The 17,778-nt window shown below is 43.0% G+C and overlaps 1 protein-coding gene across 2 annotated transcripts in view; it reads left to right on the top strand.

Moving 5' to 3' along the window:
- The window catches only part of LOC124003897 (N-terminal EF-hand calcium-binding protein 1-like), a 70,151-nt gene that overhangs the window by 6,290 nt on the left and 46,083 nt on the right, over nucleotides 1-17,778 (top strand). For both annotated transcript variants that reach the window (XM_046312540.1, XM_046312539.1), the window contains exon 2: nucleotides 1,952-1,976. In XM_046312540.1, the coding sequence (XP_046168496.1) occupies nucleotides 1,952-1,976 (25 nt within the window). The remainder of the gene's footprint in view (nucleotides 1-1,951; nucleotides 1,977-17,778) is intronic.

The raw sequence follows: 17,778 nt of genomic DNA, 5'->3' as shown, positions 1-17,778 counted from the left end.
AAGGATTTATTTCAGCTTGTATTTCTTTCATCACATTCCCAGTGGGTCAGAAGTTGACATGCACTCAATTAGTAATTGGTAGCATTGCCTTTTAATTGTTGAACTTGGGTCAAAAGTTTCAGGTAGCCTTCCACAAGCTTCCCACAATAAGTTGGGCGAATTTTGGCCCATTCCTCCTGACAGAGCCTGTGTAACTGAGTCAGGTGTGTAGGCCTCCTTGCTCGCACATGCTTTTTCAGTTCTGCCCACACATTTTCTATAGGATTGAGGTCAGGCTTTGTGATAGCCACTCCAATACCTTGACTTTGTTGCCCTTAAGCCATTTTGCCACAACGTTGGAAGTATGCTTGCGGTCATTGTCCATTTGGGAGACCCATTTGCGACCAAGCTGTAATTTCCTGACTGATGTCTTGAGATGTTGGTTCAATATATCCACATAATTTTCCATCCTCATGATGATATTTTGTGAAGTGCACAAATCCCTCCTGCGTGCTTCACGGTTGGGATGGTTTTCAGCTTGCAAGCATCCCCCTTTTTTATCCAAAGCTAACGATGGTCATGATGGCCAAACAGTTCTATTTTTGTTTCATCAGACCAGAGGACATTTCTCCAAAAAGTATAATCTTTGTTCCCATGTGCAGTTGCAAACCGTAGTCTAACTTTTTTTATGGCGGTTTTTGGAGCAGTGGCTTCTTCCTTGCTAAGCAGCCTTTCAGGTTGTGTCGATATGGGACTCGTTTTACTGTGGATATAGATATTTTTTTACCTGTTTCCTCCAGCATCTTCACAAGGTCCTTTGCTGTTGTTCTGGGATTGATCTGTACTTTTCGCACCAAAGTACGTTAATCTCTAGGAGACAGAACATGTCTCCTTCCTGAGCGGTATGACGGCTGCATGGTCCCATGGTGTTTATACTTGCATACTATTGTTTGTACAGATGAATGTGGTACCTTCAGGCATTTGGAAATTGCTCCCAAGGATGAACCAGACTTGTGGAGGTCTACAATTATTTTTCTTTTTAATTCTTGGCTGATTTCTTTTGATTTTCCCATGATGTCAAGCAAAGAGGCACTGGGTTTGAAGGTAGGCCTTGAAATACATCCACAGGTACACCTCCAATTGACTCAAATTATGTCAATTAGCCTATCAGAAGCTTCTAAAGCCATTACATAATTTCCTGGAATTTTCCAAGCTGTTTGAAGGCGCGGTCAACTTAGTATATGTAAACTTCTGATCCACTGGAATTATGATCATGTGAAATATTCTGTCAGTGAACAATTGTTGGAAAAATTACTATAATTACTATAATTCTATAATTTACAGTAAACACAATGGCATAACTTTGCACTTATCAGCTTGTCTAGCACAGACAAATGCATCTGAAATAGAAAAACAATTGTGTTAGATATGTGGTCACACTATCTGTCACAACTGACTAGTCTGGGGCTATGAGCAAATAAACATTGACAGTAGGGGTCATAGGCTAGTTGAAGACCCTGAGGTTGTTGACTTCTGCAAGATGATAGTCGGAGGCAGCTTATTAATACGCCGTAGGTTGAGCTAGGGATGGATCCTGATGTCAAAGGTCATTACTCTTCACTTATCCCAAGTGATGGAGACATCAGATTGAGCAATTGCTTGTCACATGTAAGTGTTGGTTTATGCTCTTTGGATTGAGTTAGATTTGATTTGTTTTACAAGGGATCCTATGACTATGAATAAATGTGTGGATAAGTGGATGTACGCATTTCTCTGCATGCTTGTTTCCTTGTCACAATATATATTTCAATTAATAGCCTACCCTCAAATGCTCCATTAACACAAAAGGATATCACAGTCTCTGGGAACTGTCTTTTATGATGAATGACCTCAATTTGAAATAGCCTTGCAAGAAACCCTATTTTGACGCTCTGTTAAAATCAATACCTAAATGTTTTCCCTTTTCTTTCAGATTTTCTGCCGCGCTGACAAAAACGGTGAGTAAAACAGCAGTTTGTGTTGTGAATGTGTATGTGTGAATGTGTTGTTTTTTTACAGTTATCTTGTTCCATTTCATCTTCACATGGTACCATTTAGGGGGGAAATGTGATGTTGTTATTATGGTTCATTCAATCGTGGCTTTCGTGGCATTTAAAATACATTTTATAAAAAAAAGTAAAACACAGGCCTGTTCCGATTGGACCCAAGGACAGTCAGACCCATTTCTGAAAAAGCCTGTGTGGAAAACAGACCCGTGCCCGTTCGGATCCGAGAGACTCTTTCAGATCCGAGGGTAGAGAGAGAGACAAAGAAACCTCCGACCTGGTGCAGCCAGTGCCATCAATAAACAAGGGATATTGGCCAAACTGTCTGTGGTTTTGATCGTGTTCTTTAAAAATAAGATATTTTAACCTCCCCAATAACACATTTGATTACTTTATCCATAAACCCAAAGGAATCGAAGTCAGATGTTGTCACCTTTTTTTAATGATCAATAATTATAGACCTATAAGTATTCTAAGTATTCTGCCAATCATTTCTAAAGCTGCAGAGAAGGTAGTTGCTGAGCAATTGATGGACCATTTGGACACGAGTGGTTTCTCATTGCACCCTATGCAATTTGGTTTCAGAGCTAATCATTCTAATGAGTTAGCAAACTGTTATTCTTTGGGGAATATTCAATTGAAACTTGACAAAGAGGGAGTGGTAGGAGCTGTGTTCTTAGTAGGGATACACAATATATCGTTGAGCATATCGGAAACATACGATATTAGCTAAAAATGCTAACATTGGCATCGGCCCGATGTCTAGTTTAACACCGATGTGCAAAATCGATGTCAAAGCTGACGTGCTTACCTATATAACGTAAGTAGATAATGATGCCACGAAATACAGCGCTACACAGAACAGAAGCAGAAAAATACTCAGCAAACAAGTTCAAGATGAGCAGTCATTTGAAAGAGTAAGAACATTTCAGCGAGACAACTCAAAGGCGAAATCCATTAACGCCAAGATAATGGAATTCATTGCCCTTGACAATCAACTGTCCTCTGTCGTGGATGATGTTGGCTTTCGACGACTGGTCGAGCCCTGGTACACACAATTTTTCAGATGTTGCCCTACCAGAGTTACACAGTATTGTTGAAACGTACATCTATGAGCTACTTGTTTTGGGCGTCACTGCTATTAGCTTCACGACTGACATTTGGACCAGCGATGTCAGCCCCATGAGCATGCTGAGTCGGGGTCGACGAGGATTTCGTACTGAGGAAAGCCATATTGCACGCTCAAGAATGCTCTGGTTCTCATACCGCTGCTGCCATCTCAATGGCATTTGAGAACATGTTTGAATCTTGGAAACATGAACACACTCTAAGCGCCATTCGAACAACTGACTCGAGAAATAAGCTAATCAACTGCGTCTGCAGCAGACGTGATACCTTCTGTTGTGGCATTGAAATGCCTGCTTGACAAAACTGTCGACACATTCCGTGGGGTTAAAACTTACAAAAGTACTCAGTGGCATTCTCTCTGAGCCTCTTTACTGTGTCGCCACCATGCTCGATACTTGGTACTAGGACCTCTACTTCGATGCAGACAAGAAACAGGGTTTACGTGAAATGGTACATACTGTACACAGCTGGACAAGATGGAAATGGACACAGTGACAGTGGGCACCGAGGAAGAGTGACCACGGACAGAATAGCCGATTAATTGGGGCCGATTTCAAGTTTTCATAACAATCGGAAATTGGTATTTTTGGACACCAATTTGGCCGATTTAAAAAATAATAATTACATTTTAATTTCTTTGTAAAAAATTTTTTTTTAAATGTATACACCTTTATTTAACTAGGCAAGTCAGTAATGAACATATTCTTATTTTCAATGACAGCCTAGGAACGGTGGGTTAACTGCCTTGTTCAGGGGCAGAACGACTGATTTTTACCTTGTCAGCTCGGGGATTTAATCTTGCAACCTTACTGTTAACTAGTCCAACACTCTAACCACCTGCCTCTCATTGCACTCCATGAGGAGCCTGCCTGTTACGCGAATGCAGTAAGAAGCCAAGGTAAGTTGCTAACTAGCATTAAACTTATCTTCTAAAAATCAATCAATCAATCATAATCACTAGTTAACTACACATGGTTGATATTACTAGTTTATCTGGCGTGTCCTGCGTTGCATATAATCGATGCGGTGCGCATTTGTGAAAAAGGTACCTAAACATCAATGCCTTTCTTAAAATCATATATATATCATTTTATATTTTTAAACCTTACCAATGTAACAGGAATATTTAGACTTCTGGATGCAACCCGTTAGATAAAATACGGAACGGTTCCGTATTTCACTGAAAGAATAAATGTTTTGTTTTCGAGATGATAGTTTTCGGATTCGACCATATTAATGACCTAAGGCTCGTATTTCTGTGTGTTATAATTAAGTCTATGATTTGATAGAGCAGTCTGAGCGATGGTAGGCACCAGCAGGCTCGTAAGCACTCATTCAAACAGGTCTCCCTCATCTCCCGAGATGTGAAATGGCTCGCTAGTTAGCGGGGTGCGCGCTAATAGCGTTTCAAAAGTCACTCGCTCTGAGACTTTGAGTAGTTATTCCCCTTGCTCTGCAGGGGTAACGCTGCTTCGAGGGTGGCTGTTGTCGATGTGTTCCTGGTTCGAGCCCAGGTAGGAGCGAGGAGAGGGACGGATGCTATACTGTTAGACTGGCAATACTAAAGTGCCTATAAGAACATCCATTAGTCAAAGGTATATGAAATACAAATGGTATAGAAAGAAAGTTAGCAGGTCTGTTAGGAAATGCCTTTGTCACATCACCTGGATAAGGGCATTTCTGTGCTGCACTGATAGGACAGGTTGAGTGCATTATAGTAATGGTCTTATGTGTTATTATTTAGCGCACATGCACAGGTTGTATTGTTAAGGGGATATCATTCCCCTTCCATCTATTCTGTATACCAATGGAGACAGGGTGGCAGGCACCACCTTCAGGGCCACATCGCCAAATGATACAATGGGGGAAAACAACATTTCAAATTATCGATGTGATCAGGTGGGAAACATATTGGATCAGGACATATGTCAGCTTCCTTTAAAACGAGGCCTGGTATATTTTTCAGGCTGTCTTACCATTAGAACGTTTCACCATCTTCTGCCAGGTCACTTCTTCTCCACCTTTTGGAAGACACCAACTCACGTCCGATGCCATTCCATCACAGGTCACACATGCATTTGAAGAAACACAAAATATGCATATTATTTTTAAACAATCTCCACAAGTTTAGACCATTTCTGTATGGACTTCTCTTTGTGGACTGGGGCATTGTCATGCTGAAACATGAAAGGGCCTTCCCCAAACTGTTGCCACAAAGTTGGAAGCACAGAACCATCTAGAATGTCATTGTATGCTAAGATTTCCACAAGCAAACAGGAAAATGCTCATCCAGAGGTGGCGCCCCTACTGGCCGAGGACTTTAATGCAGGGAAACCTAAATCCGTTATACTATGCTATACTCCACACACAGAGACCCGTGCAAAGCTCTGGCATCAGTCACTGGCTTCATCAATAAGTGCACCGATGACGTCGTCCCCACAGTGACTGTACGTACATACCCCAACCAGAAGCCATGAATTACAGGCAACATCCGCACTGAGCTAAAGGGTAGAGCCTCCACTTTCAAAGAGCAGGACTCTAAACCGGAAGCTTATTAGAAATCCCGCTATGGCCTCCCGAGGAACCATCAAACAGGCAAAGCCTCAAAACAAGACTAAGATCGAATCGTACTACACCGGCTCCGATGCTCATTGGATGTGGCAGGGCTTGCAGACTACTACAGACTACAAAGGGAAGCACAGCCAAAAGCTGCTCAGTGACACAAGCCTACCAGACGAGCCAAATTAGAGGCAAGTAACACTAAAACATGCATGAGAACATCAGCTGTTCCAGACAACTGTGTGATCACGCTCTCCGCAGCCGGTGTGAGTAAGAACTTTAAACAGGTCAACATTCACAAGGCCACAGGGCCAGACGGATTACCAGGATGTGTACTCCGAGCATGCCATGACCAACTGGCAAGTTCACTGACATTTTCAACCTCTCCCTGTCTGAGCTTGTAATACCAACATGTTTCAAGCAGACCACCATAGTCCCTGTTCCCAAGAACACTAAGATAACCTGCCTTAAGTACAACCGACCCATAGCACTCACGTCTGCAGTCATGCAGTGCTTTGAAAGGCTGGTCATGGCTCACATCAACACCATTATCCCAGAAACCCTAGACCCACTCCAATGTGCATACTGACCCAACAGATCCACAGATGATGCAATCTCTATTGCACTTCACACTGTCCTTTCACACCTGGACAAAAGGAACACCTATGTGAGAATGCTATTCATTGACTACAGCTCAGCGTTCAACACCATAGTGCCCTCATAGCTCATCACTAAGCTAAGGACCCTTGGACTAAACACCTCCCTCTGCAACTCGATCCTGGACTTCCTGACGGGCTGCCCCCCAGGTGGTAAGGGTAGGTAACAACACATCCGCCACGCTGATCCTCAACACATGGGTCCCTGAGGGGTGGGTGCTCAGTCCCCTGCTGATGACACAACAGTGGTAGGCCTGATCACCAACAACGATGAGACAGCCTATAGGGAGGAGGTCATGTTCCAAGCACACCAAGCCAGTCGTGAAGAGGGCAAGACCAAACCTATTCCCCCTCAGGAGACTGAACAGATTTGACATGGGTTCTCAGATTCTCAAGGTTCTACAGCTGCACCATCGAGAGCATCCTGACAGGTTGCATCACTGCCTGGTATGGCAACTGCTCGGCCTCCTACTGCAAGGCACAACAGAGGGTAGTGCGAACGGACCAGTACATCATTGGGGCCAAACTTCCTGCCATCCAGGACCTCTATACCAGGCATTGTCAGAGGAAGGCCCTAAAAATGGTCAACGACTCCAGCCACCCTAGTCATAGACTGTTCTCTCTGCTACCACATGGCAAGCAGTACCGGAGCGCCACGTCTAGGTCCAAGAGGCTTCTAAACAGCTTCTACCCCTCTACCTACATGTACATATTACTTCAATTACCTTGACTAACAGGTGCCCCTGCACACTGACTCTGTACTGGTACCCCCTGTATATAGCCTAGCTATTGTTATTTTACTTCTGCTCTTTATTTGTTACTTTTATTTTATTTATTTTTTTGTATTTTTCTTAACTGCATTGTTGGTTAAGGGCTTGTAAGTAAGCATTCCACTGTTGTATTTGGAGCATGTGACAACATTGGATTTGATGTGGTTTAAGTATTGTTGTGAGCATAGAACATCACATTCAGCTGTTTTTATGATTTAAAAAAGAATTGGGGGAAAAATGAATTAGGCAAAACATAACTGATTTTAATGCGCAACACCAATGTTTTTAAAGGGCACTACCAAAAACGTTTTTGTGTTTAGCCTAATTTGATTTTTTTCCCCCAAAAAACTGTTTTGTTTATGAAGGCGTCTAATTTTCTACCCCAAAAAAATCTGGTGTAGAGCAGGGTTTTCCAAAATCTGTTTCAACGCATCTATTCTGAAGTGTACTGAGACTTGTGTTTTGTTGTATGTTGCCCCTGTTCAATTAAATGTAATAATAAATACAAATATAGCTGCAAGCAGCAATGGACGGGGTTCGCAGGATGATAGAGAGGACACAAGATCAGCTGGATAACAAAACAACTAATCAGTTCCTACATGACAATCTTCCTTTATGTCATGCAGGTGAAGGAGGACCCAAACGCGACTTAACAGAAACAGAGTTTATTAATGCTCAAAACCGAATAACTGAAATCCTCTAGATAGTAGAGGGGAAAACAACTGGAGAAGCGGCCACAGACTGCAGGTCGCTTCGGGTAGGCGCAGGCCGTAGTCAACTGAGACACCTGCTCACACGCAGCGTCTGAAGAAGGCACAAAACACGACAGGACAGGGTGATACACAATCACGGCAAAAAACACGACAGGACAGGGCGAAACGCAATTACAGCATGGAATACAAAACAAGGAACCGACGGAACAGGAACGGATCACAAAGGAATAAATAGGGAGTCTAATCAGGGAAAGGATCGGGAACAGGTGTGGAAAGACTAAATGGTGATTAGGGAATAGGAACAGCTGGGAGCAGGAACGGAACGACAGAGAGAAGAGAGAGCGAGAGAGTGAGAGAGGGAGGGGGAGAGAGAAGGATAGAACCAAACAAGACCAGCAGAGGGAAACGAATAGCATGGGGAGCACAGGGACAAGACATGACAATGAATGACAAACATGACACTTTAGGTACAATCAGTAAAAGCTTTACCAACCTGAGTAGCGCAGTGATCTAAGGCACTGCATCGCCGTGCTTGAGGCGTCACTACAGACCAGCGTTCAATCCCAGGCTGTGCCGCAGCCGTATGTGACTGGGAGACACATGAGGCAGCGCCCAATTGGCCCAGTTTTTTCTGGATTTAGAGGAGGATTTGACCAGCCAGGATGTCTTTGTCCTATCGTGCTCTAGCGACCCCTTGTGACGGGCCGACCGCACGCTGACACGGTCACCAGTTGTACACCAACACATTGGTGCGGCTTGCATCTGGGTTAAGTGAGCAGTGTGTCAAGAAACAGTGCTGCTTGGCAGGATAGTGTTTCTGAGGCCGTATGACTCTCGACCTTCACCTCTCCTGTGTCCGTACGGGAGTTGCAGTGATGTAACTACCAATTTGAATATCACAAGATTGGGGAGAAAAAGGTGTAAAATATTATAATATTACCATGCTTTTCTCAATATCACAACAATGATGCAAGTTAAGTTTAGTCTAGTGCTGTAACTTTTTAAAATTCATTAGAAACTAATTATATATAACATCTGGAGTCAATCTGATTTATGGTTGATGAAAATAAGATTTTTAAAGCATTTTTAGCATTAGCATATGTGCTAACGTGCATCTATAGTTACAGTGCAGCCATATTTGAATGCATCAACTATTTTAGACTGATGTAAAACGACGGATGTAAACTGACTGATGTCAGTTTGATGTAAAACGAATGGCAATTAAGTCCGTCTGCACAACCAATTGGCAAAAGTACTGCAAATTGAGAAAATTATGTGACTAAACTGAATAAAAAGAAGAAACCACACTATGAAACAAAGAAATTATATGAAGAATGACAGTAAAAAGCTCTGGAGCACCTTAAAATGAAATGTTGGTCTAAAAGGCAAACTCAGCACCATCATTCATTGAATCAGCACACTGACATTGCCAGTTATTTTAATCACAGTAAGAACGGACCGATGCTGATGCCTTTTGGGCGTCTTTTTTTTTGTGTAGTCCAGACCAGCCTTGATTTCCCTGGACGTCTATGTTTGGTTCAGATTTGGACCGGCCTTGATTTCATCGTCCCCGGACATCGATTTTTTTTTAAAATTTAAATTATTATTATTATTATTTTTTAAATATATTTTTTTTGTCCGGTTTTCGATTAAGCCCAAACATCGACGTCTATAAATGACGTCTTTTCAACTTTCAATCAGAACCCAAAATTTGCCTGATTTCAACATACAAAAAATGCATAGTTTCAACCTTCATTCAGAACTGAAAAGAAACCTGATTTCAACATCCAGATGATACGTTTTTATTTCAATGTCTGGGAAAAATGCATATTTTCACCTTCAGAACGGAACACGGAACCCAAACCGACTGAACACGTGCGCATACATTTATTTTGTCCCCCTACACCAAACGCGATCACGACACCCAGGTTAAAATATCAAAACAAACTCTGAACCAATGATATTAATTTGTTGCTAGCTAATTTGTCCTGGGATATAAACATTGAGTTGTTATTTTACCTGATGCACAAGGTCCTCTACTCCGACAATTAATCCACACATAAAACATCAAATGAATAGTTTCTAGTCATCTCTCCTCCTTCCAAGCTTTTTCATCTTTGAACTTATATGGTGATTGCATCTAAACGTTCATAGTATTACCACGACGACCGGCAAAACAGTTTGTCTTTCAATCACCCACGTGGGTATAACTAATGAGGAGATGGCACGTAGGTACCTGCTTCTATAAACCAATGAGGAGTTGGGAGAGGCAGGACTTTCAGTGCGATCTTTGTCAGAAATAGAAAGGAGTTATATTTTAGCCATTGGCATCGCAGACACTCGTTGGCGCCTGCGAGCAGTGTGGGTGCAATAATTGAATAACATGGATTTCTACATTTATTTTGCGACGCACACGACGTGTCCGGTCTGGTCAGGTCAGCATGTAACTTCAACGCCTGGAAAATACGTGTTTTAGACTTAATTTTGCTTACTGGGACGATCCAATTTTTGCAGGGTTGTCATTTTTTGGTCTTGCCTAGCGTCAGAACGGCATGGACCGGCCTTGCCGGGAGTCATATCCCTCTTTCTTTAGGGCATGTATTTTCAGCATACCAATGCATGGTCTTTTTTCCCTCCCATGTAAAGTATTTAAAGCACAACTGAAGGCAACAAACAACTTCTCTGATAGAAAACGGCCTATGTGGCATCGATATTAGACAAACATTCTAGTGTCAAAATTGACTGCATATAATAATTTTGGTGATAAAGTCAATCTCATCGAAAGGTTCATCATAACTTACTTCAGCATTGGTTTTTGATTTCGACACTTGCCCAGTAACACGGGATACACAGCTGCAGTGATTGCACTCTATCCAATGCTGCCGCAGAACACACAGACTGTGAGACTGACCTGCCCAGCAGCACAGCGGATTGCACATTTTTTACTTATTAAATACCGTAGCTAGATTTAAAATTGCGCGACTAAAACTTCCCCTGCAAAGACTTCTAATTTAATTACAAAATTCTTGAGTTATCTTAGATGCACTTACTACTTTGAAGAACTGATACTGCCATTGTTCCTACGGTGACTCATGGGAGACACATCAGTAACTACCACATCAAACCACAACGCCAAGACTGAAATCTCGTTTTTCTTCATTAGCAACCAGAGAAACACATGCGGAATCTGTGCTTTCAGTTGCTCTTTAATGATGCAATTATACTGCTTAAAAATGTATGATGGAATGCATATCAGTAGCATCATTTAAATATAATTAAACATAGGAGTAACCATTTAAATATAATTAAACTTAGGAGTAACCATCATTTTAATTGAATAAAAGTTCCCCCCCATAAACTAGGATTGAACAACTTCCACTTGTCAATGTTTTGTTTTCTTTGTTGGAGGACTAGAAGCATATTGATATCCACTATCTTATCTAACTCAAATGTCAACACAATCCCCAGATAATTCATACCCGATTGCATACACTTGCAATCAGAAGGGGTTAACCATAGCTGACGGGAGTATTGTAGAGACTGGCATAGCCTCAGATCTATGCCAATTAGACTTGTATCCGGAAATAACAGAACGTATCTCCACAGTTTTGAGCAGTGGTTGGATCAATGACATGGAGTTTTTAATCAGCAACACAATGTCATCAGCTTATAAGAACAATTTGTATTCCTCTCCCCTATATACTTGTTGAATCTCTGGGATTCCCCTTATAGATATCACCAGAGGTTCTATCGCTATCAAAAACAGCAAAGGAGAGAGAGGGTCCTCCAGTTTTGTAGATCTAGATAAATAAACAATTGCGAAATCATTCCATTAGTCTGTACAGCTGTCATAGGACCTGAAAAACAGGACATCAATTCATAAACCCAGAACCAAACCTAATCTACTGAGGACAAACTTGAAAAACCAGGGCAGGATCCAGATTTATTCAGCCACAAACGTCTGAAGCTATCACTTAAGTTCCCAAAGCCAACCTGGTCAGAGTGGATGATATCTGGAATAGTTTTCTCCAGTCTAGAGGCAAGATTCTTAAGATAATATCTTTCCATCCACATTACGAAGGTTGACAGGTCTATAACTTCCAGTGTGGTCAGGTCTTTATCCTTTTTGTGATTAAAGTTATTAAGGCCGGACCTACACTACGCAATTTTGGTACTGATTTTAGATGTTCAAGACAAGTTTTTGTGATCGGGCACAAAATCCCCATTTCGTTGCCTACTTAGGGCGTCCCCAATGCTCATTTAATGTGAGCAAGTCAAAAATGCAATCTGAGGGCTACTGATCCCATCTTTGAGCAGTCCCAGACATCCCAGTATTTTCAAACAAAGACAAAAGATTTAAGTGTCTTTGAGCTAGGTATGGTAGTAGATGCCAGGCGCACCGGTTTGTGTCAAGAACTGCAACGCGGCTGGGTTTTTCCATGTGTATCAAGATTGGTCCACAACCCAAAGGACATCCAGCCAGCTTGACAAAACAGTGGGATGCATTGGAGTCAACATCGGTCAGCATCACTGTGGAACACTTTCGACACCTTGTAGAGTCCATGCCCCGACCAATTTGAGTTTGATCTGAAAAGCAACTCAATATTACGAATGTGTTCCTAATGTCTGGTATACTCAGTGTATTTCAATATATTGCTTAATATATTGTTGTATATTTGTCAGTACAGCAATATACTGATAAAGTATATATGGATGACATTGTTTCCGTTAGGACAATGTGGCACTATACAATGTGACCGGGAAGATTTGAATTTACCTGGACCCATATGCATTGGGTGCAAAGCACATTAGGGCATTCATCCACGGTTCTCAGAATGTCAGAATGACATAAATCACATTTAGTGCATCTTAACAGAACATGCAAATCGTAATGAAGCAACCAATTAAACCTAATTTTGAAACATTTGCCAAAATGCAATTTGTGGGAGAACACCATTCTAAACAGTGCACCTGATAGCGGTTCCATATGTGACAGAGATAACAAATCTCTGTTAGAAACTTAGAAAGGAGTGGAATTTAAGGTGCAACAACCAGGATGGGTTTCTAATATGAGCAGGATTGTGCTTTTGGCTTCTGGACAACGGAAAAAAGTTCATATGAAAACCAATAGAACAGTAGAGAAATGGCATAGCGGTGGGTCCAATAGGGAAGTAAATGGAAATGCATTTGCCAAAATTATGTAATTTCTCCTGTCTATACCAAAATGATTAAAATCATTAAAAAATACTTCACCAGAGGGCATCACTTCACAGAAAAATTGACGACCATTGGCTTCTTTAAAAAAAAACATAGCTGTGGATTGTTTCAAATCACAAGCTTGTAGGCCTATGCCTATTTGGCAAGCCCGCAATTTGGGGCAGAGCGCATGTCAATAGGCCTAGCTGAATATTGAGTCACAGATCCAGTCACTGGGGATTTGAACTGGCTCATGCTGTTATTCTCTTCTAATCAAGGTAAATTCCCATAAGTACTTTAATCCCACAGCAGGCTACTCAATCGCTCTTCCTTCTGTCTGACCCCTCCGTACTAATAGATGAAATAAGCCGAAAACATGGAAATAATGTGCTCTTCTAAGTCGTCCTGGTTTCTACGAGGACAACATTTCCACCTAGAGCTGTCAAAAAAAGTGAGCTCCCAGTAGTCACCATTGGGCTGCCAAAGAGCAAGGCATCAAATATAGTGGCTGGACGGCAAGACATGAGAGGTCTTCTATGAAAGAAGGGCACAGTCAGATGTTGAAGGCACACATCTATATCGGGATCTGTACAACATGAACTAGATCTAGTATCTACCCTTTCCTTCATCCTGTTTTTGAAACATGTGTTGACATTATTTTTGAAATAAGGACTATAGAAGAGTGCAGACGGCATCCCATTGTTTCTAGATAAAGCATCAAAATATTGGACCAAGTTTACTGCATATCTACTTCTATTTCCTAAAAACTCTGATTTTGTGGAAGAATATCCCTTGGAGATTTCAGCCATATAATAGGCTTTGCCTGATTTATCTTATCAATGAGCCACAATTCTGAACAAAGCCATTGATTGCATCATATCGGACCTAGTTAAACGAAGAACCCTTTCATTTTGTCAAAATTGGCCTTTTCCTATTCCCAGAACAAAGTTTGTAAACATTGTAAACATAATTCTATTTGTCACGGCTTTTAAAAGGGTAATAGCCATTTGGTTGGGTTGTCGTTAGCTACAGTATTTTAAGTGCGAGGAGGTGGCGGCAACGGCCTTTGCATCATCCTCCCACACACCGCCATGAGGTGTGCCACGGAGCCCGGCGAACAGATGGTCCTCAAATTTGCCCTTGAATTGAGCAGAATCATTCGTCTGGAACTTCTGGCGTATTTAATTATAATCATTGTTACCTTGTTGTGCGCAATTTGGCCAGATTGGCCTGACTATTTGGGAAGTAGCTCTGAGTTCTTTTTGAGTGTTTTGATATGGTTTGCCATTTCAAAGTGCCTTACTTTGTGTCCTAGACTAGAGCTGAGAACTCGAGCCAAAGGCTGCATCCCAATAGAGCTCTGCTATCCAACCTGAACCCGACGGGCCCCGACATTATACATCGGGTTAGAGCCGGGTAGGGCCTGTTTGGTTAGAGTGTTGGGCCAGTAACCGAAAGGTTGCTTGATCGAATCCCCAAGCTGACTAGTTAAAAATCTGTTGTTCTGCCCCTGAACAATGCAGTTAACCCACTCTTCCTAAGCCATCATTGTAAATAAGAATTTGTTCATAACGGACTTGCCTAGTTAAATAAAGGTTCAATTAAAAATGAAACTCAACTAGAGTTTGGTTGGGGATGAACATTGTGAATCTGAGCCATTTGCTTGTGCTCTGCTACACAGTACAGTCATATCTGATATAATCATAACATGGTGTCAGAAGCGCTTCGACCTCATCAAATATAAGACAGGACTATTTCACAGAAAATAATAATGTTCCTTGAGTTTCGTCAGAGTTTAGAGTGTCAAAGTAGCCCACAGCTTTCTCGTGTCTCATTGAGGAGAGCAGCCCAAGCCATTGTTATGCCTGCGTGCAGGAAGCGAGAGACAGACAGAGAAGAGCATCTAATGGTTTTTATTAACTAAGGAATTTATTTCTGATTTTGGGTTTCCGGCAGGTCTGGGTTTTAAATTTGGCAGAAGCAATCGGGCCTGAATGTCGCGGGTATGGTTAGGGCTCAGGCTTAAAATTCATGCCCGTGCAGGGCTCTCCATCCCAAATGACACCCTATTCCCTATATACTGTACACTGCACCAAATACCCTAGTTTCAGACTCCTAATTATCCTGACACCTCTTAAGACTCTAGCCACTTCCATGCCAGTTTGAAGAACTTAGGTGTTTCATCTCCGAACACAGTTTCTTTTCACCAATAAGGGATAAGGGGAAACATGGGGTGTTAACAACACTCAGTGGAGAATAGAGATCCTGACTGCCAATGTGTCCAGCCTGAGACATGACCGGTATTTAACATAATACAAAACTCCTCATCAAAATATGTCAGTTTGAGCTAGAGATATCTGTTTTTGTGCATTTAAAAAAAATGTCAGTAGCATCCGAACTCTACAGAAAGGGGAGATTCTAGTTCTAGTAAAAATTCCAAGTCATTTTATTTATTTATTTATCCGCTATTTTACCAGGTAAGTTGACTGAGAACATTTGCAGCAACGACCTGGGGAATAGTTACAGGGGAGAGGAGGGGAATGAATGAGCCAAGTCAGTTAGGATCACCACTTTATTTTAAGAATATGAAATGTCAGAATAATAGCAGAGTGAATGATCTATTTCAGCTTTTATTTCTTTCATCACATTCCTAGTGGGTCAGAAGTTGACATTGCCTTTAAATTGTTTAACGTGGGTCAAACTTTCGGTTAACCTCCCACAAGCTTCCCACAATAAGTTGAGTGAATGTTGGCCCATTCCTGCTGACAGAGCTGCTGTAACTGAGTCAGGTTTGTAGGCCTCCTTGCTTGCACACGCTTTATTTACATTTACATTTAAGTCATTTAGCAGACGCTCTTATCCAGAGCGACTTACAAATTGGTGCATTCACCTTATGACATCCAGTGGAACAGCCACTTTACAATAGTGCATCTAAATATTTTAAGGGGGGAGGGGGTGAGAAGGATTACTTTATCCTATCCTAAGTATTCCTTAAAGAGGTGGGGTTTCAGGTGTCTCCGGAAGGTGGTGATTGACTCCGCTGTCCTGGCGTCGTGAGGGAGTTTGTTCCACCATTGGGGAGCCAGAGCAGCGAACAGTTTTGACTGGGCTGAGCGGGAACTGTACTTCCTCAGTGGTAGGGAGACGAGCAGGCCAGAGGTGGATGAACGCAGTGCCCTTATTTGGGTGTAGGGCCTGATCAGAGCCTGGAGGTACTGAGGTGCCGTTCCCCTCACAGCTCCGTAGGCAAGCACCATGGTCTTGTAGCGGATGCGAGCTTCAACTGGAAGCCAGTGGAGAGAGCGGAGGAGCGGGGTGACGTGAGAGAACTTGGGAAGGTTGAACACTAGACGGGCTGCGGCGTTCTGGATGAGTTGTAGGGGTTTAATGGCACAGGCAGGGAGCCCAGCCAACAGCGAGTTGCAGTAATCCAGACGGGAGATGACAAGTGCCTGGATTAGGACCTGCGCCGCTTCCTGTGTGAGGCAGGGTCGTACTCTGCGGATGTTGTAGAGCATGAACCTACAGGAACGTGCCACCGTCTTGATGTTAGTTGAGAACGACAGGGTGTTGTCCAGGATCACACCAAGGTTCTTAGCGCTCTGGGAGGAGGACACAATGGAGTTGTCAACCGTGATGGCGAGATCATGGAACGGGCAGTCCTTCCCCGGGAGGAAGAGCAGCTCCGTCTTGCCGAAGTTCAGCTTGAGGTGGTGATCCGTCATCCACACTGATATGTCTGCCAGACATGCAGAGATGCGATTCGCCACCTGGTCATCAGAAGGGGAAAGGAGAAGATTAATTGTGTGTCGTCTGCATAGCAATGATAGGAGAGACCATGTGAGGTTATGACAGAGCCAAGTGACTTGGTGTATAGCGAGAATAGGAGAGGGCCTAGAACAGAGCCCTGGGGGACACCAGTGGTGAGAGCGCGTGGTGAGGAGACAGATTCTCGCCACGCCACCTGGTAGGAGCGACCTGTCAGGTAGGACGCAATCCAAGCGTGGGCCGCGCCAGAGATGCCCAACTCGGAGAGGGTGGAGAGGAGGATCTGATGGTTCACAGTATCGAAGGCAGCCGATAGGTCTAGAAGGATGAGAGCAGAGGAGAGAGAGTTAGCTTTAGCGGTGCGGAGCGCCTCCGTGATACAGAGAAGAGCAGTCTCAGTTGAATGACTAGTCTTGAAACCTGACTGATTTGGATCAAGCAGGTCATTCTGAGAGAGATAGCGGGAGAGCTGACCAAGGACGGCACGTTCAAGAGTTTTGGAGAGAAAAGAAAGAAGGGATACTGGTCTGTAGTTGTTAACATCGGAGGGATCGAGTGTAGGTTTTTTCAGAAGGGGTGCAACTCTCGCTCTCTTGAAGACGGAAGGGACGTAGCCAGCGGTCAGGGATAAGTTGATGAGCGAGGTGAGGTAAGGGAGAAGGTCTCCGGAAATGGTCTGGAGAAGAGAGGAGGGGATAGGGTCGAGCGGGCAGGTTGTTGGGCGGCCGGCCGTCACAAGACGCGAGATTTCATCTGGAGAGAGAGGGAGAAAGAGGTCAGAGCACAGGGTAGGGCAGTGTGAGCAGAACCAGCAGTGTCGTTTGACTTAGCAAACGAGGATCGGATGTCGTCGACCTTCTTTTCAAAATGGTTGACGAAGTCATCTGCAGAGAGGGAGGAGGAGGGGGAGGGGGAGGAGGATTCAGGAGGAGGAGAAGGTGGCAAAGAGCTTCCTAGGGTTAGA

The sequence above is a fragment of the Oncorhynchus gorbuscha genome, linkage group LG18 (genome assembly GCF_021184085.1).
Source record: "Oncorhynchus gorbuscha isolate QuinsamMale2020 ecotype Even-year linkage group LG18, OgorEven_v1.0, whole genome shotgun sequence".
NCBI lineage: Eukaryota > Metazoa > Chordata > Actinopteri > Salmoniformes > Salmonidae > Oncorhynchus > Oncorhynchus gorbuscha.
This window is presented reverse-complemented; position numbering and strand designations above follow the sequence as displayed.